The 20,903-nt window shown below is 37.8% G+C and overlaps 1 protein-coding gene across 1 annotated transcript in view; it reads left to right on the forward strand.

The window, feature by feature from the left end:
- Positions 1-1,215: 1,215 nt before the first annotated feature.
- cacng3b (calcium channel, voltage-dependent, gamma subunit 3b) overlaps positions 1,216-20,903 on the forward strand; it is a 43,257-nt gene continuing 23,569 nt past the window's right edge. Inside the window, 1 exon segment of the mRNA XM_067418199.1 lies at positions 1,216-2,276. Coding sequence (XP_067274300.1) covers positions 2,066-2,276 — 211 coding nt within the window. The 5' untranslated portion in view covers positions 1,216-2,065.

Raw genomic sequence — 20,903 nt, forward strand, 5'->3', positions numbered from 1 at the left:
TAAAATGAAAATTGTCATCATTTACTCACCCTGCTGTTGTTCTAATGCTGTATGCCCTTTTTCTTTATAGGAACGCAAAAAGTGAATTTTATAAAAAAATAAATATATATATATATATATATATATATATATATATATATATATATATATATATATATATTCTGTACTATATTGTAATATTGCACTATAGTCCATATAATGGCAGTGAATAGAAAATAGTATCAAGCTTTTTAAAAAAGCAACATTACAGAATGGACAAGTCTCTTATATTCCAAGTGTTCTGGGAGTAGGCTATAGGATGGGGATTTGGTGAAAAACAAACCAAAAGGTAATGTATTATTTAACGAAAATCCTGCCTTTGGTCTTCAGACTTTAGAAGGAAAACAAATGGAGGAAGATTGACATCCTCGGCTGGTTCTCCTGACGTGAGTTTTGTTAAACAAAGTAGAAAAATAATGGTGATCTTCTTTCTCAATAGGCCTACTCCACTTTTGTGGAATGTTTGTAACTGGCAAGATTCAGCTATAGAAGCATGATAGCTGCATTAGCCATTGCAGCTATTACGTCAAAAGCAGTGTTTAATTTTTACGATTTGGGATCTTATGGACTATCACCACACAAGGATTTTTTTGGACAAAAAGTCGTTTGCGACCAGCATAAAATCGGGCCAAGCCCCCGATCACTTTGGGGGGGTGCAAATCGGGCATAAAATCTTCAAGTGTGTGGCCATTTTAAGAGAAATTTCTCCTAGAATTGGACCACATTGGTGAAAGCTGTATGTTTATTGATTCACTAAAAAGAACCGACATAGAGTAGGCCTACCGGTAGCCTAATTTGAGTAGTTCTTCAGATTCAGAGTAGGCTATTAAAGAGAATAATATGAATAAGAACCATCCCTTCCCCCCCAGCCCATTCAAAAATAAATAATTTAAAAAATAAGCTCAATTGAAGTCGTGCAACTTTTTGAGAGTAGGCTACTGTCATCAACTGTCATCCCCATGAATCCTAATTATCCAATGATCTATAAAACTCTACAGAATTGCCCATATGAAGGTCTCCATGGAGGAAATAATCTAAAATGTCTGTGGCTCTTTAAGGACATTCCTGTTCTCCAGGGTCCGATTTTTCATGCATCGCTTCTTGCCCATATCTTTGCATATGAAGGCCTTAAGTAGCACATTGGTTGAGCCAGAGGCGCTGTGCGGGGAGAAACTCGGAGATTAGACGAGAGGCTCCGTCCATTCAGCAGCGCGGACAGCAGCCAGCGCGCTCCCTCCGCTCAGCTCCGCTCCCTCTGTGGGCGGTGTTTCAAACGAGCGGATTCGGGAGGAACGTGGGAGCTGTCATTGCTGTAAAACACATTTGCGGGGACCAGCATCACCGTTGACAGCAATTACAAGTGCTGGGATTATGTTGATTTAAACGATCACTTATTGATAGGTGCCTTCATAACATGCTGCTTCATATATAATCCGATGTATTTTTTATTTTTTATTTTTTTAGATTCGACAGATCTGAAGGGGAATTTTGGAGAGACACGCTGATTATGAAGTGGGATATTTTACTCTTCTCTTGTGTTTTAGAGAAAAATACCGGATGCATCCATTGAACGAAGGCATTTTCCGCTGGATTAACAGGGGACATTATTTTTTACTTATTCTCCGTGCATAAACATTGATCTGTTGGTGTATTCGCGAAACAAAGATGCTTTTGTGAACTCACGGGCGAAACATCGAGTCATTCGTTAAGCCTATACCTCAATTGCAAAATGCTGTGGTGCTGATGAGAGACTGTTCCTCGATAACAGATTTTTTTTTTCAAAACCCAGAATGAAAAACAAATAGCTTTCCGCTTAAGCGATGGAAACACTGTGAGGTTTCTTGCAGAACTTGAGAAGCAGTAACAGCGACTGCAACAGTCTCGACACCCCAGAAATCAACACATAATAATGGTTTGAGCTTCTGAAGTCGATTGGAGCATGGAGTCCGCACACCAGGCAGGTTAGGAGGTTTTGCGAGACACGTTAAGAACCTTGTTTTGACCCCCCATCCTGAAATGAGGCAAAATGTTGATGTGTGACAGAGGAGTCCAAATGCTCATCACTACAGTGGGCGCTTTCGCCGCGTTCAGCCTGATGACTATCGCTGTGGGAACGGACTATTGGCTGTACTCACGAGGAGTGTGCCGGGTCAAAAGTAATAACGAGAACGAGACGAGCAGGAAGAATGAGGAAGTCATGACCCATTCGGGGCTCTGGAGAACCTGCTGTCTAGAAGGTAAGACGTTGTGTGGCTTCTAAAAAAAGTCCAACTTATGTCCGTCCATCTATCTATCTATCTATCTATCTATCTATCTATCTATCTATCTATCTATCTATCTATCTATCTATCTATCTATCTATCTATCTATCTATCTATCTATCTATCTATCTATCTATCTATCTATTATTTAATGTGACACTTGAAATAATAGGTACTCACCTTAGTCTATCACCAGAATTTACTTAATACTACAATACAGCCATTGCCTGTTGTTAACAGCAACTGCTACAATATCCTTACTGTTTAAAATGAACTGTTTTTCTTTTTTGTTAAGCTCTTTTCCACACAGGCGCAAATTGAGTCTTAAAAAAAACATTTGCAGCTTTCATATAACCAATAGATCTGGGCTAAATTGATTAATTACTCATTTTTCAATCCAAAATGAGATAGGCAATCATATGGGTTACCTTATATTGAAGTTCAATAAAATCACTTTATTCTACAAAGCATAAATCTCTCAGTATTGCAAGCTGTTGACACCGAATTGGCTATTGCTGTTGGTGCTTGTCTGTGCAAGATTATTAACAAAGAAGACAATAGTAAATCTATCCCATACATGAAGGAAAGCCGTAAAAATTATGAGAATATATTCCCTTTATTTGGGGGCCAGAGGGGGTTAGGGAATTGCATTGTATTCACTCATGAAGCCGTAATCAGCCACACCGTTCTGTCAATCAAGGTGCTCTGAACAATAGTGAACAGCCTGTTGTCCCACCGCGCACACACATAAGCTTTAAAGGGCTCTATAAAGGGGAAATAAAAGTCAGTTCACACTAGAAGCCCACAGCCTTACATAAGTACAGTGAGCTTAACAAAACACTCTATGGAGTTTAAAACATACCCTGTAATTCAAATACATTACACATGATGATGACTTGTTCCTTTTGCTTATCCTCGTCCTCTGTTTTCCTAATTTTTCTCCTTATCTTCCTTCTCTTTCCTTGGCATTGTCCTCTGGACGGATTCATTCTAATTCCATGCAGTTTAGGTTTTGGCAGGCCTGACACTGCTTGACTGGGAGCGAAATAATGTACTTCATAATGTCTTTTCAAACTTTGATTAATCTCCTGCCCCAGGGAACGCAGAGAGGTGACATGACTGCAGTGTGATGGGAAGATCCTCATCTTTAATTGAAAGGGATGGGCGCAATCCAATAGATGTGGCCATGGCAGATTACACAAATCCAGTGATTGACTTTTCAGTATTAATTTAATTGAAGTGTATGTCACTGTCACCCAGTGCACAGATACCCACAGCCATATTTGATCCACTTTAAATCTCAAAAAGATTCTCATGATTTATTTGCTTAATATCAATGGGGGATTGATCCGTCTAAGTAGAAACCTATCACTCTGAGTCATGGTCTATGGCTTGTCCATACATAAATCTTTGAGGAAGGTAATAATGAGGCTTTCTGCTGGACAATAGTACATGACCAGCCTCTCTGAATATAACCTTCAAGTGTGTGCTGCTCTACCGCCACTCAGTATCTTTACTGTGTTCCTCCATGCATGACAGCTTTGCTTTGCCTGTTGATGCTATTCAAAATCATCATGGAACCTCCATTGACCCTTTTTAATTTCGTAATGCGCACTTCTGGTCTCATTGTGAATGATTCATCAGTGCATGTTATTTCATAGGGGTGAAAAATGTTTGCTTTAATCAAAATATATTTTTTACTCTTTTACTCTTTCTAGAAACAGCTTTCCTGTCATGCTAACATCATCTAAGACATGCAGCTTGAGCATGTTAACCAATAGCAAAATAAGTATTTAGAATTAAATAATTCAGCGATCCATCCTGGTATGAATTGCCCTCTTTTCACAATCCAAACAATTCTCAGTTGATAAAAAAAAAATGTTTTTCTCATTAACTCATATTTCCTACACAGAAATGGGTTGAATTCGGAAATAAAAAGGGTTGTGAATGCCAATTCAGATGACTTTAAATATGTACCATCACTTTGTAAGAGGTTTGGCTTTGTGATTATTAATCTTGTGTTTGCGGTACCGTAGTTCAACCAAAAATGAAATTTCTCTCATTATTTACTCACCCTAATGATGTTCCTCAGCTGAACTCAAAATAAGATATTTTGTGGAAGAAATTTGAGCATGCAACGAAAGTCAGTGTGGTCTAAAACAACTTTGGACCATTTAGACTTTCATTGACTGGACAAAACACACACACACACACACACACACACACACACACACACACACACACACACACACACACACACACACACACACACACACACACACACACAAACACACACACAAAAACACTGGGACAGTCCTAAAAATAACTTCTTGCCTGTTCCATAAATGTCATACATGTTAGGAACGACATGCAAGTGAGTAAATGATGATAGGACTGTCATTTTTGGGTGAACTATCCCTTTGATGATGGTAGTTTGGGTGCTTATAATTTTAGGCTAAAGCATCAAGAGAGATGTTACCACTTTGAAAAAGACTGTGCAGATGTTGAATAGCTATGACTGAGACATTAGTATATAGGAAAGAGTGTAAGTTTATGTGTTTTTCAGTAGTCTGTCAGTCTGTCCTCCTTGTATGTCCTGCAGCCAGGTGCGTTAAACACTCTCGGGGGAGTTTGTCAAGTACAGCTCTGTGTGCCAATATGTAAATGACTGTCTCTGCAGGAGGCCACAACAGCAAGTACTGATCGAGATTTCCTGGAAAAGCTGTGAGCTGAAGTGCGACTTGAATTTGATGGGCCATAAGATTAGCTTAAGATCATTTATACAATGTAATTACGGTTTAAATGCCAAAGGCTGAAGGTACAGTCATATGTTTAAAGCAAACAACATATCGGACTATTAGAATTCATATAATATGACTCAGCCTCTGGATGTGATTCACTGCACACTGCTCCAATTTTCATCGAAACACAGTTACCAAAAGGCATGACTTTATTAACTTTATTATGTTATTTGGAAATTACGCTTATTTTTATTTTATGTATAGGGTCCCCATGATATATATACACTGCTGTTAAAAAAATGTAGGGTCAATAAGATTTTTTAAATATTTTTTTTGTTATTAATCAAGGCGTCACTAAATTGATTTTAAGTGACAGTAAAGACATTTATAATGTTACAAAAGATTTAAACTTCAAATAAATATTCTTTTGAACTTTCTATTCATCAAAGAATCCAGAAAAAATAGAATCACAGTTTTTACACAAATAGTAAACAGCACAACCAATTTATATTGATAAATAATAAGAAAAGTTTCTTTAATATCTAATCGTCATATTAGAATGATTTCTGAAGGATCATGTAACACTGAAGACTGTAGTAATTATATTGAAAGTCCAGCTTTGTATCACAGGAATAAATTACATTTTAAAGTATATTTTAAAAAGTAAATAGTTACAATATAACATTTTGATTAAATAAACGAAGCCTTTGTAAGAATAAGAGATGTCTTTCAAAACATAAAAAATTCTTACTTACCCCAAACTATTTTTTTACAGTAGTGTATGCCTAAAAAAAATATAGTAATTTCGAAATTAACCTTTCGGAATTGCTTTCATGTGCAGATACATTTAGAAGCTTTAGCCATAAAGTAGTACAGTTTAGTCATACTTATTAGATATGTGACTAGTATTAATTCCTGCGATTCTAGTCAGGAAAAATCAAACAAAACAAATCACAACTGGCTGAAGTGTATGTGTGCATTTTCAGAAAACTGAGCTTGTAAATCCATTACATTTAATCATGCTTTATATCTTGGGTCTGTGAGGCAGAAGGGATGTAACATTTTTCATTGAGGAATTTTTGAAGCACAAGTCGAAATCAATTCTCATAAGATAGAAGAAGTCAGGGAATATCACCCAGTATCACTACTGTATATTTTTCAAGCTATTAAAAAGACCTTGAGGCCTCCCAAACAGATTGGGTTATATACACGGCATGTTGCATCACATGCCATCATTGGGAGGCACATTAGTGGTTATGCACGTAATAATATGAGAATGCTCCGGTGGAATTTAACACGAGTTCATTTGCTGAATGGAGGTGTAAGATTAATGCAGTATGTCCTCAAGTGCAGGTGGATCTCAGGGGAACGGTTTGGCCTTGCTCGGGATAAATGATGACCTGGGAACTGAGGTGGGTAGGGAAGGGGGAGAGAGAGGCAAAGCAGGGAGTGATGAAGAGGGACTCTTCCTTCTAAGTGTGCACCCAAGCGAAGCCTGTCTCATGCACTCTCATCACGCACACACATCTCCTTGGAAACCAGCCGCTCCCGTCTGCGAGATAGGCCCACTGCTCTATCTCCATACCTTCCCCCATTCTCAACCCTGCTTCCCGTCCTCCTCCTCCCCTTGTTCACGAAGGCTTTGGAAAAACGGAAATACGGAAAGCATGAGATGCTGCCCGGCCATCACGTGGCATCTCAAACATGTGTCAAACATGCATGGAGAGATGTGTACGCACCAGTGCACATATCCTCAAACGGACAATAAGACTGGCTCTTTGGGATGTGAACATACTACTATACCTCATAACCACTTACACTGCCACTTGGGACACTCCACGGGCATGTGGCCCTGTGTTTTTGCCTTTTTAATGTGCACTAAAGGTGCGAGTGGAGGCTGTTAGACTGGGAACAAAAGGTTGGGCTAATACACAAGGCTACAGTGGACTTCATTTATTATTGCACTGGTAATGGAAGAAACTTGTCAGCACTTTGCAGTACATTGTTGAAATAGACTTTTTATCTATACGCTAGCAGAATTTTTTTTTGGTGGCAATTTAAATGAGCAGAAGAAATTAATAATGAATGTTTCTTTGTGTTAAAGCCCAGTCAGTATAACAGTCAGATATGCTTTCACCATTTTCATTTAGTGCAGCTGACATGAGCTGCTACATATCTTTGTGAAAAGACTTATGGGGAGCATGCGAAGAGAATTCCTGATTTTAAATGACGACAAGGAAGCAGCCTATATTTTCTGGTGGAGAATGTAAACGATATAACATGCCACACTAAGTAAGGTTATTTTTATTTATTTATTTTTTTACAATATGACCAACTGGCTGTACATTATCCTATTTAGAATATGGTTACTCAACAAATAAATAAATATGTGGGCATTAAATATTGATTTGAGTTGAAATAATTGTATATTTTACTTATTTGAGAATAACATTTGAATAAGATTTGTTTACCGTTTGTATACAGTGAGTATCGAATAGATGAAATGATAAAGTTCTTTGGCGTAGGCCCCATCCATAGTCCGAATCTGGAGGGTAGCGAATGCTTGCAGTTACTACCTGAAGATAAAGGCAGGGACGAAGCCTACACCCTGATATATGGACAGAGTGGTGGTGGGGAGGATGGGGGGTAAATGCCGGTGTCATAATCTGCAAACGTAGTAACGGGTGGGAACAGAACTTATATACTACAAAAGACGATTAATGTTTGGCTAGATAGATATTAGTGAATGACTTGGCATTGGAGTCTTCCAGGTAGAACTATGCTAGAGCTCCCATTTATAGGTTCAACCAAAGTATGTGATTTTTGCATACATGCAGTTTCAGTTCTTCCTAAATCTTTGCCCCGTAATTTAGAATATAATTTAGCGTGAAAGTTATTGATGAATCATGATATGTTTCTCAAACCCCTTGTCTTGTCTATGGAAAAAGGAATCCCATTTATCCCATGTTCCTTATTGTTTTTTGGAGTGTAAGGCATTGAATGAATTGTGGAAAATACAGCTTGCCCACTATGTATTTTGTGTATTATGTTTAAAGGGATAGTTCACCCAAAAAATGAAAATTCTGCCATTAATTACTCACCCTCATGTTGTTCCAAACCCATAAGACGTTCGATAATCTTTGGAACACGAATATTTTTGATAAAATCTGAGCCAGATCTGTATTCTCCATTGACAACTACGCAACTACCACTTTGACGCTTCAAAAAGTTTGTAAAGAAAATTGTGAATAAAAGCCTAAATTAAATCTGTTCATCACTGTCAGAAAAAATGTACATTGCTGTTACTGGGGCTGTACCCTAATGTACAAAACCAAAAAGGTACTACACCTTTAAGTAAGGGATAATGTACACCCAGCCGGGTGTTATCGCAGAATTATCCCCGACAGAGTGACCAGGACCCAGACGCGAAGCTTATTACATAGCTACTTGTCTCAAGTAAATTAGACATGAAATATTGTCTTAAGGTCATAAATATTTTATAAGCTCTTGCGCAAAGTGAAGAAAAACAGTTCCAAACTGCTTTAAGCCTTTATCTATTGCTGAAAAGATTCGTTTTTACCATATATGTTAAAATCAATGCTGAAAGGCATAGTTCACTCCAATGAAAATTAACCCATGATTTACTCACCCTCAAGTCAACCAAGGTGTAAATGAAAATCTTCTTTCAGACAAATAAAATCTGGGTTATATTTAAAAGTCCTTGCTAATCTTTATAATTGCAGTTAGATGTAGCACTGTTTTTGAAGTCCATAAAAAATGCATCTGTCCGTCAAATAACATGCTCCTTGCTCCACACGGCGCTGGGGGCTTCTGAAGGAATTGCTGTGTTTGTGTAAGAAAAATGTCCATATTTAAAGCGTAAAGCTCTAGCCTGGATGCCAGCCGAAATCAGCCCCGCCCACAAGATTTGAGCTCGGGTAGTTCGGTCTGGACTTGATCTATAAAGGAGTGATTATGCCCGAACAGAAACTGTTCGGACCAATGAAATCATCAGGGCGGGTTTTAGACGATGAAGGACAGATGATCAACAATAACATAATCATGCACATGATCAAAGGCGCTCGGTTGAATTTGTTCAAATCCTAAACGGAAAGCTTGTTTGTATATCCATTCACCTTCACTATTTCTCTCTGAAATGATGATCATGTCGGTATATAACTGTGTATCCTTAAATTCTTTCTTTTTTACAACACCGTCAAAGATCGTTTATTTCAGCGTGCGCAGACAGGGTTGCCAAGTTTTTACAACTAAACCTCCCAACTACTATCCCAAAACAAGCCCAATAGTTTCTCAGGTAGGTTCTCCAGAAAAAAAAGGCTTTTGGGGGGTAGAATGTGTGTTATTTTGGCATGGTTGCCTGTTAAAATTCACAGTCCTGGGTCTTTATCACATAATGGAGATCGCTTCAACCTGCGGACATGGAAAACAACCCGCGAAAAAAAAGCAGTCTTGGCAACACAGTGAAGTTGAGTTCTGTTGACATTTGACAACTAACCTTATGCGTCGCTCCGTTTCTCTGGTTGTAGGTCTGTCCAATTGAGGTCTTTCCTGGTTCGGTTGAAACACGCCCCATAATTACAGCCCAATGGAGCAGTATCAGATTCATATTCTGACTAGAACTGAGTATGACCACGTCAGGCTAGTAAAGCTCCGGCCGATCGCCTTCCGTGGAAAAAGTGTTGAAAGTGCCTTCTTGCAATTCAAGATACATACAGCCTTTTGAACTGCAGAGGCACTTTCAACACTTTTCCCATAAATTGAATACGGAAGGCAATTGTCCGAAACTTTAAAAAAAAAAGTTTGAAATATGGATATTTTTCTGGACACAAACTCCTCGATTTGCATCAGAAGGTCTTTATTAACCCCACAGAGCTGTGTGGAGCATGTTATTTGACAGATTTTTTTTTTATGGACTTCAAAAACAGAGCTACAACTACTGCCATTATAAACCTTGGATTAGCCGGGACTTTTTAAATATAACTTTTTTTTGTCATAGAAGAATGTCATATACACCCAAATTGCTAATTTTCATTTTTTGGGTGAACACCTTGAAGTCTTTTTCCATTGTAACCTGTGGTGGTTAGGCTAAAGGCTGCAACATACTCCACAACAACAGAGAAAAAAGTTCTTCCTCCCAGTTCTGCGAGAACAAAATGAAGTGCAATTAGAACAATTTTCTCATGAAGTATGGCATGTACTGCCTGAACGAACTTGTTCTTGTTCTTGCCACCCTTACGAAAGGAAAATATATTTACCAATATATTACTTGAAATATATTATAATATATTATAAATACATAGAATAATATATTAATGGTATTATACAATATATATATTTCTGTAATATATTGCAAAATATACAAATAATTGCAGCTTTCATATATTGCAATATATTGGAGGATATAAATATTAAATCCCATATATGTGAATATATTGCCTAATGTATTACATGATATTTTCCAATATACTGCAATATATTTTTGTTTCGTACAGGCACCTCGAGAAAAAATGTTCCAAGCTTAAGGGTTTCAGTCACACGATGGCATGGCACCAGACAGTCAACGGCAGTGGTGCGACACGTTAAGCATATAAGTAGTACCGATCAAGAATAACTCGTAGTAACCGGATGAGCAGTGTGTTATTCAGTTTGCTGATTGTTATCTGGGAATAGCATACCGCTGGAATGCGCAATTGACCAATCAGAATCAAGTATTTCACAGAGCTGTACTAAAACCCACTCTTAGGGTGCTTTCACATCTCTAGTTCGGTTCATTTGGTCCGAACCAAGGGCAAACAATTATACATTGTTGCATTTTTTAGCTTTTTTAGTTCCTTTTCACACCACACTGATTGCTTTGGTCCGAACCAGTTGAAACGAACCAAAACACAGCCACATGACAACATCCACATCAATCATTGGCCATGGTGTATTTCCTAAACTGCTTCCCGATTGGTCAGAATTTACATGTGGGAAAATTGCAACAGAAGAGGAAAAGCCAGCAACTATAACACTATGGAGCGACAACTGTGCGGGTTGGTTTTGTCCCTGGCCATAGTCTACTAGGCTACATTGTGTGTATTTACCACATTATGCAAACAATACCTTTCTATAATGAAGAGCGGATGCGACTTGAAAACAACGTTCTAACGCACTTCAAACGGCGAGCGCGCACCACTCATCACTTCGAGTGGAGATGTGCACTAATTATTCTTAACTCTGACATGCTCATCTTCCAAAAATATTGCCAACGATCAATCGGGTGACAATGTCATGCACATAATGTCAGCGGCAGCTGGTTTACGCTTGTTTGGTCTGCTTTTAGTGTGCACCCGAGTGCGATTGCTGCTTTCACACCTGACCAAACAGGCCGCACCAAAGAGGGAAGCGAACTTTAGTACGATTCACCCGAACTTAATGAGGCAGGTGTGAAAGCACCCTTAAAGTACTGATATGTACCTTTTAAGGTACTAATATGCCCAATTTAGGGATGAGTAATGTACAAAGATGTAGTCTAACAGGTTTGGAACGACATGATGGTGAATAATTAATGACAGAATTTTGCTTCTTGGGTGAATTCTCCTTTAAGAGGAGAATTTGTGCACTTTGTATTGGCTGGGCTTCTGAAACCATGCAACGTTTAGCAAACCAATGTATTAATATCTAATGCCATGCAAAATCAATACAGTATTGATGCTAGTTTATCCCTCCGTGACAGCGTGTTGATTTGATGTGGTGGGTACATGGCGTCCTGTGAAGCCGGCAGGAGAATGTGGACCATAGTGAGTCACTGCTGTTGCAGGCTCCTGCCTGTGATGCTGCCTCTGCCCCTGGCTGTGATGACCTTTGTGAGGCAAATTACTCTTGATAGATCCTCTAACAGCATTGGTTAAGCTTGCAAAAATAGCTCCCTGCGTCTCCTCCCCATCTCAGAGGCTCAGCGACCAGAGATAACACGACCGGCCCCCGCTCCTGTGGGTCTGAGCCCGAGCTGTAGGAAGTGAGGTTGCGTGGTGAACCCGTCACTGATCTGCATTCATACGGGGCTGCGTCAAATTTTGAGAGAATGCATTTTGGTTAACTTTAATTACCCTTTCAAAAGCTCCACAATCAGTCATGCATTAGTCTCAAAGGTATCACACCACTGTTCAAAGACTGGTGACACATAACTGGGTTTGCAACAAGTTAGATGGATTATATTTATATATGTGCTGTTATTTGAAAGCCATTTACTAAGGAGCAAGATATAGTTTTATGGATGTTGGCGGGTCCTCTTATGATCCGAAACACTATCTTTTGGACACGTGCCCACTGTATACAGTACATAAACACACATATATTCACACAGACCTGCCAGAGATACTAAGTGGCTCATATTATCTTGAGATGGAAATGCCAAGTCTAGGATGGATTTTGTATTGGTTACGGTGAAAGGGTGAGCAGGGAATAAAGTAAGAGACTGTATTATATTGATGAGAGGGACAGAGTGCCAAGAGAAAGCAGGCCTGAAAAATCTGTTTGTGCAAACACTTTTCAATGAGTGTTGATTTAAGTGATAACAGGGCTTCTGAGAATGTGTTGCTGGCAATCCATCTTTGTGTGTGGCCCATTTGCTCTGTCACTAGTACTGTCACTTTTTTATCACTCACAAAGGAGACTGTCAAAGGCAAGGTGTTTAAATTCATTAATCAATATTGTTCACACTTTTTGCATAATTTAGATATACACTTAGATGTCTTTATATGCTGCTCACAAGAAACTCTTTGTAATGGTATTATACACATCAGATCTTCTATTGCAAGTATGAGCATTAAGTACAAACCTGATTCCAAAAATGTGGAATGCAAAACAGAATGCAATAATCTGGACGTATTCAGAATACAACATAGATGACATATCAAATGTTTAAACTGAGAAAATGTATAATTTTAAGGGAAACATAAGTTGATTTTCAATTTCATGGCATCAACACTCTAAAAAAAGTTGGGACAAGGCCATATTTACCACTTTGTAGCATCCCCTCTTTTTCTTTATACTTTTGCAGAGATGTTGATATACTGAATGGGTTTCATATCAATTTCAGCTGAGTTTTTTCTGGATTTATTGGTTCTGCCAATTGCGATATTAAGCATTGTAATATTTCATATATTTTTTTCTTGCTCATTTGTCCCATTTTTACATTGAGATTACCTTTGCTATCATGTAACACTCCCTTAAAGGTAATCTTTAAAAACACTTATAACTCTTCTAAATGTAATCTTTAGCAAAGCTCAAAATGAATATTGATTTGTCATACAAAGATGTGATGTCTAACTTATTTAAGACATGCTATATTATTAGATTTTTAGCCATTTATCGATTATGAGTCATAACATAAAAATAGTTATTGGCTTACCACGTTATTATTGTTGAGGGCTTACTCTCGTGTATTCAAAAGCATGTAATTGATCCTACTGCGATCGATTCATCTGTGGTTTTTATTCAGCATGTTGTAGCTTGATCTTCTGGTAAACAATAGACTTCTCTCTGGTGATGTATGTCAGACTTCTCCACTTATTTAGTAAATAATTAAATTAATCCCTTCCTCTATCTTACTATCGAATGTATGCATACATTCAGCTGATCTCCCTGCATTCCATCAACAACCAATGGATACTTTGAAAATGGACACCAATGGATACTAACAACCAATACTATTTTGGACTAAATTGTCCCATGTTTTTTTATATAAAATATATGTTTAAGTGAACTATAAGTGCAGTAAACGTTAAGTGCACAAGTTCACAACTACGTTTCTCAGTTGTACAGCTTATAAATAGGCCTAATGGAAGTGTACTATTTTAGTAATTGTAGCACTTTTTTGTTGTTGTTTATGAAAGTACACTTTGAAGTCTTTTCTAAGTAAACTACTAGTTTAATAGTTTTATACTGCAAGTATCTTTAAGTGAGCATAACATCATATTTTAATATTTATATATTGGTTTTGCACTTTAAGTAAACAAACGTTAGGCAGTTTTGTTTTATATGCTGTTTAATATTTGATGATCACTTTGTTTTACATTTGTGTAAGCAATCTTCTAATGCTTGTGTCTTCTTTTTCACCTGTGTTTTGATCTGGAGATTCTGTACTAGAAGATGTGCAATAGCGCCCCCTACAGTGTAATACTGAAAACACGGATACTTGGAAAATTCCGCTGGTGGCAAGGATAAAGTAGATTTGAAGTAAATTCATCCTACATTACCAGTGGACTAGCCTACACAAAAAGTCAAATACTCAGAATTAGGAACATATCTGATTTGCTGACTGTATGTAAAACTATGTTAAAATATGTTTTACAGGCTACTCAATCAAAAGAGTAAACACAAATACAAGCCAAGTATACTTAGAATACTTATTTAATTATACTTTTAATTATATATTGATCAAAAGATTGAGTACAAGTATAGGCCAAACATACTTAGTATACCTTTCTTAATAAAACGTTTTTTTTTTTTAAAGAAATATACTAATAGCACACTTGAATGAACTTCAACTTTTCGAAAGTGTGCTTCTGTTTCACTATGACATTGAGATTAAAACTTTAGGTCTATCACAAAAGTTAAACAATAAATCTACATGAAATGCTCTTCTGAAAAGGTTCGATGACAGTTGTGAATAAATATTTTGAAGATCTAGTTTGAAAAAAAAAAAAAAAACAACCCCTGGCACATAAAGTTGCCAGTAGCTTAAGAAACATATAAATATGTGCATCCATGCCCACACAATTGTTATATCTAAAAACTGAGCTTTATCTGACACTAACAACAATAAATCCAGCAGTCCCAAGATCCTTTGCGGTGTCAAACACAGACTTTCACACTCCTTGGGCAAACATTGATTGTGTTGGCCTCTGGGATGTACTTAGAGCTCAATAGTCTCACTATAGCTCTTCAAAGTAGCACCCACACTGGCCTGTCCGCACAAGTCACTGTGAGAATTATTGTTTCTTTGGCAATGAGTAAGTGTCTTCAATATCTGCAGCATGTCCACCTGCGGGGGTTCATAAGCTCACCGCTGAACAATAGTTATGGCTGTGTCCCTGTTTTTATGAGCTATCCATCTTGTGTTTCTGCGATCTCCTGGAGTATTGTGATTAGGAAGCCTGCTGAAAAAGCCGTGTTCCTCCCCTGTGTTATTAAGTGCCGTTATCTCCCTTAAGCCCCGGTTGTTTACTCACTTGCATCCGCTCATGTGGAACGGTTTTTGGCACATTGCATGTAGATGTCCAGCACTATTCCCGAGCTCTTGCATGTTATGTATTTTATTCGGGATAATGGGAAGGCAAAGGGATCAGGGAGGGATACAACTGAATATTCATGTGTATATGTCGACTTCACCTCTGCATGAATACGGGCAGCACTGCTAGAGTGTAAGCAAGCCAAATAAGTCCATTAAACTCGATATTGGCCTGCGCCTGAGGAGACCTCTCTGTGGAGAACGGGCTGGCAGAAACCTTTGGCTGGCTTGCGCAGGCAGCTTCTTCCTTTTCATGGAAAACTAAATCAAGCACGATGGCTCTGAAAAATAGCCATGAGATGAAGACCATTCGATGTGTGTCAGAAAAAAGTGCTTTCACAACAATCGCAGCGTCTGAATTGGCTGATATCAGATTCACACATATGCCCCAGCTGGCTTTGAGTCCCACCCATTTTTCCAGTAAACTTCAGCAGAAGACTTCTCATCCTTCAGATCAGGCTCCGATGGTGTCGGGCAAATGTTTATCGGCCGAACATACGGTCTTTTAGGATTAGCCCCCACACAAAATGTGTTCGCTTTCATGGTTCTGCTGTCATGTTTTGCACAGTAAGCCCAAATATTCATGAGCTCTGGCTTTGGCAACCAAAAGACAAGATGGTCTCATTGAATTACAAATAGGGAGCGCAGCCCACTTTAGATGAATAGTGTCATTCCTCTGTCAAAGCACTTTGGCCTTGCTGGGGTGAGTTAGCAGTCTGCTAGACTGAAATAAAGTGACACTAGAAATATTTAAATTTAATTCACCCAATGACAAATTAAATGTGTGTCATCATGTATTCACTGTTATGTCTTTCTAAACATGTATGACTTTATTTTTAACATTTTTTTAAATACAATAAAAGAGTGCCAGTATGGTTTTGAACCTAATTTATTATTATTATTATTTTTTATTTATTTTTATTTTTAAATACAGTTGAAACATTCTTTCAAATTCATACAGGTTATAAAAAATCGCATATATATTTGGGTAACTAAAACTTTTACTATGATAAAAGTAAAAATTCAGTCATCATTTAACTAACATGTTATTCCAAACCAGGGGTGCGTTTCCCGAACGACTATGTTACTCACTGCTGAACTACTATAGTATGTTGCATCGTTGAAGAAATCAACTAGCTAGTTACGACTGTTTTCCGAAACCGTATTGTCGCAAATCTGTCGTATATATCGATATCACGCAGGTGGTGGAGTAATAACTGCTTTTTCGTTTGAGATTGAATTCATGCTAGATTTTTTTGCTATAAATTATGGAAATTACATCTAAAGACTAATTCTTATTTTATTCTTATTTTACTCTTATTTTATGGTATTTAGTTTTATTTCCAGTTCTGTGCTTTAAATCAATTGACAGACTTAAAATACATACATGACGTGTATGTATTCAAAATAAAATATATAGTTTGTACTAAATGTCAACTTGCTTATTTTGCTCAAGATAATGATTTACTAAGTCCTCATGTCATGCAGACAAGAAGCGTCTCGGTTATCTATGTAACCCTCGTTCCCTGAAGGAGGGAACGGAGATGCCACGTCGGAGAGTACCGACGAATAGGAATCTCGCTAACGAGAGCCAATCTACTTTGAGTCTAACTAAACGAGCCAATGCACATTGGCATGCAATGATTGCACCAGCTGCTCATGCCACGCAGCGCGGGTTTGAATGAGGCACATGTGCTTGCATCAAATTAGTCTTTTTCTGAGGAGCCGAGTAGGTGAATTGGCACCCCAGCAGGGTACAGAGGGACGTGGCGTCTCCGTTCCCTCCTTCAGGGAACGAGGGTTACATACGTAACCGAGATGTTCCCATTCAGTCGGTCACTCTCGATGCCATGTCGGAGTACCAGTGAATAGGAATCCCTACCAAAGTGCCATGGCCTGTGCCCCCTTCCAGTGCCCTGTGTGAGGCTCCTGAACTCTCTTACCTGATGAGACAGGGCTCACAAAGAGTAGTTCATCACTGATGTTCTGCATGAACCGCTCAGTGACTTTTTATATAACACTGGGAAAGTGCCCGGGGTCTCAGTACCATGTGGGCGTCACCCGGCCCAACTCCAGGCACGATTTGTCTGACAAAAATGCCTGCAGGTGCCCTACCTTTTTGATAGAGGCCCATGCAGCCAACAGCAAAGTTTTTCATGGACAGAATCTTAAGCTCTGCTGACTGCAAAGGCTAAAATGAGGCATTCTGAAGTGCTCGGAGCACCAGAGCAAGATTTCAAGAGGGTATGGAGGGAGGACGAGGAGGATTTAACCGTCTCGCCCCCCTAAGGAACCTGACGACCAAGTTGTGCTCCCAAACTGCCTTACCATCTACATGGTCATGATAGGCAGAAATATCAGCAACATAGACTTTGAGGGTGGAGAGCGACAACCTACGCTCCAACCCTTGCTGCAGGAAGGAAAGCACAGAAGTGTTCAAACATCTGCGGTGGTCTTCCGGGAAGAACACCAATCAACGTACATTTTTTACATTACATACAAATGTCATTTTTAATTGTAGTGACTTTTCACAACATTTTCGTATCCATTTTTAATGAGAGTTCTTTCAAAAACATTTTTAAAATTTGATCAGTAGTGTATATTTTGAATGGGTGATTTATTTGGCATAGCATTGTAGACAAATAATGTTGCTTTGTTTATTTAAATTATCAAAGATACAAATAATAAACAATATGATACGATTTATAAGATATGATATGATATGATTGATATGATATGATATGATATGATATGATATGATATGATATGATATGATATGATATGATATGATATGATATATGATATGATATATGATATGATATGATTTGATATGATATGCTTTTTTTCTTGAAAATTGTGTCCACTTCTGAGAGGGCACTCAGTTTGAAAGGGCATGGCACTTCTGGGAGGAAAGGAAGAGCTACTGTCCTGGTGTAATGTAAACTTGAACCCCTCATGATCACTGAGACTATTCAGTTCCTGAGAGGCATTCAAGAGCCCCTGCAGTTCTAGAGGAAGTGGCTGCCTGTATCAGCTGCTGCACAACCCCTCTACCCGTCTTCTGAAGTGTGCTGTTTTTTTGAAAAGGCTCCATTTAATGGAAAAGACCAAAGCAGAAGTAGCGAACTTAAACAAACAAGAATAGTTATTGGGCCCTGCTGAGACAACAGTAATAAGCAGCTAACGGCAGCCGAGTGTGCGACGAGCGGGAGAGAGGAGGGGGCAATCGACGCCACAAGTGGAAGAAGATTGCCTCTTGTACAGTCTTTCAGTCCGGTCCCAGTAGTCTTAGACAGGCCGCATTGCACATTTATTACCCCATTCTCTAGAAACATGATTTAACATGGACGCTGCATGTCTCCGCTTATCGCAGAGCTCAAATAAAGCGTTCCCTGCCTTGTTATATTTCGTTGAATTAGCGGGTTAGTAAGTGATCTTCTCGTGTTGGTAGGGATATTATTGTGAAAAGATATTGTGCCCTGTGGATGATCATTAAAACCATGCCTAATAAATGTGGATGACTCACCGTGTCAAAACCATTAGGCCAATCAGTCTGTCTGCAAGCTGGGCCTTAATTTTCAGATCCTACCTGCAAAATGAAATGCACACAGGTCATTAAAAGCAGCAGAAAGAAGCAGTGCTGTCGCTGGAACAGTGATTCCAGTCACTCTCTGATTGGCACAAGCTATCGCTATAGCTCAATAATCGAGATCTTCATTCAAATGATCTCCAGTGGAAATCTCTGTGCCTATTTTCAGGGGTTGTGAATTTAATTTGATGTGTGTATTGAATGTGGTGTGAAAAAAAAAGGGTTCTTCAAAGGTTTTAAATTAGAGTGCATATTTGTTGATCCTGGAATAATATTCCAATCAACCAGTCAGATTTTAGGGCCAAGTTTATAGTTTATGTCATCTTATAACCAAGGTTAGATGCTTCTACATGAGTGTTATTCACCCATTATTTCCCTCTGGTTTTAGGAATAACTTAGGGGTAGGTATGGTGTGAGGATCAACAAAATATGTTGGGGTAAAATGACAACCACTCTGACAAAAAAATAATAATAATTGCTTTATATGCTGTAAAAAAAAAAAAAAAAGGTCTCTGTGACTGATCACATCTAAATTTTTCAGTTGGCCGAACTGAATTTCTGTGAATTAAATTGCATCAATTCATAGAATTTCAATTTGGCCAACTGAAAAATTTAGAATTAGTCACTAGAATATTTTCAATTGGAGACATTTTTTTTTTTTTTTTTTTTTTTTTTTGCAGTGTATGTTTACAGCAAAATCAGAATACAAACAAAGACAAGCCAAAATAACAGTTACAAAATATGAATATTATTAATGAACCATTTTGAAAATCAACCTTTTTGAAAAATATTGTTAGCGGTTGATGCTAATGTGAGGTAATTTTTAAGGCCTAAATATTTTTTATTTAACCACCTAGATTACATTTGATGGAAAAACAAAGAATGTGATATTCAGAACATGGTAACTAGCTATACAATAATTATGATAGTGAGAAAAGATGCCCCCTAGGGGCGTTTTACCACAGACTAGATTTGAAAAAATTAACATTCTTTATATTTTAAGTATAAGTCCATAACTATATGCCTTGCCTTATTTATTTTTTCTTATTGTTAAAAAATATCTCACTTAAGAAATCTTAAGAAAGAAAACTTAAGAATTTTTTTTCAGGTATATCACCAAAGTAAGCTTTGCAGTAAAAACTTAAACATCCCTCAATGTAATCCATAGCAACCAAAAAAAAAAACATATCTCGATTTTATCTAGTGTCTGTTTTAGAAATTAATACCCTAGGCATTTTACCCCATAAGGGCGTTTTTCACCACTCTACCCTAACAGTTGATGTAATGAATTGAATATTTATTTTACGTAATATTTACAAAATTTGAAATAAATAATTTGAAAATGCATTTTATGGAAAAGTGCTAACTTTAAGCGCTAACAGCTGGATTCGCCAAAGTTTGCAAGATGTGGAACAATATTTCTATTAGCTATTGAAAGACTTTTTCAAATTATACAAATTTATATTTGCTGAATGCCAATAGTATATGAAAGAGCATTTGCCTTTGTACTACTTTTAATCATAGGACAAACAATGTAATCCTTTTTTTTTCTTTATTGAACAGTTCTATCAAATAATGTTTTTGAAAGAACTGTTAAAAAAAAGATTGTAAACATCTTCATATGGAGAATGTGAGCTCCTGTGCATCTGTGTTCAGGTGCTGGCATTTATAGTGAGAGTGAGTCAAAATAAAACTCTATCGGCTTCTGATGCTTATACTGGCCAAACAGAAAAATGAATGCCACCAGTGTAGCTCACCGAATGAGTCGATTCTTTTGATGAGTAGTTTAAAATCTTCTCCTGCAGAGGCAGTGTTTTTTTTTTTTTTTTTTTTACAGTCTATGGTTTCAGCACATTCTGACGTCAAGATGAGGCACATTCTGAGATCGAGCGTTTGCTAGGCCTGGTGTCCAAAGCTTTTCTTTGACTAAAAATGAAGTTTTGCGTTCTGAAACGTACAGAATATTATTATATTACCAT

This window comes from Pseudorasbora parva, chromosome 2 (assembly GCF_024679245.1).
Source record: "Pseudorasbora parva isolate DD20220531a chromosome 2, ASM2467924v1, whole genome shotgun sequence".
NCBI classification, from domain to species: Eukaryota; Metazoa; Chordata; class Actinopteri; order Cypriniformes; family Gobionidae; genus Pseudorasbora; species Pseudorasbora parva.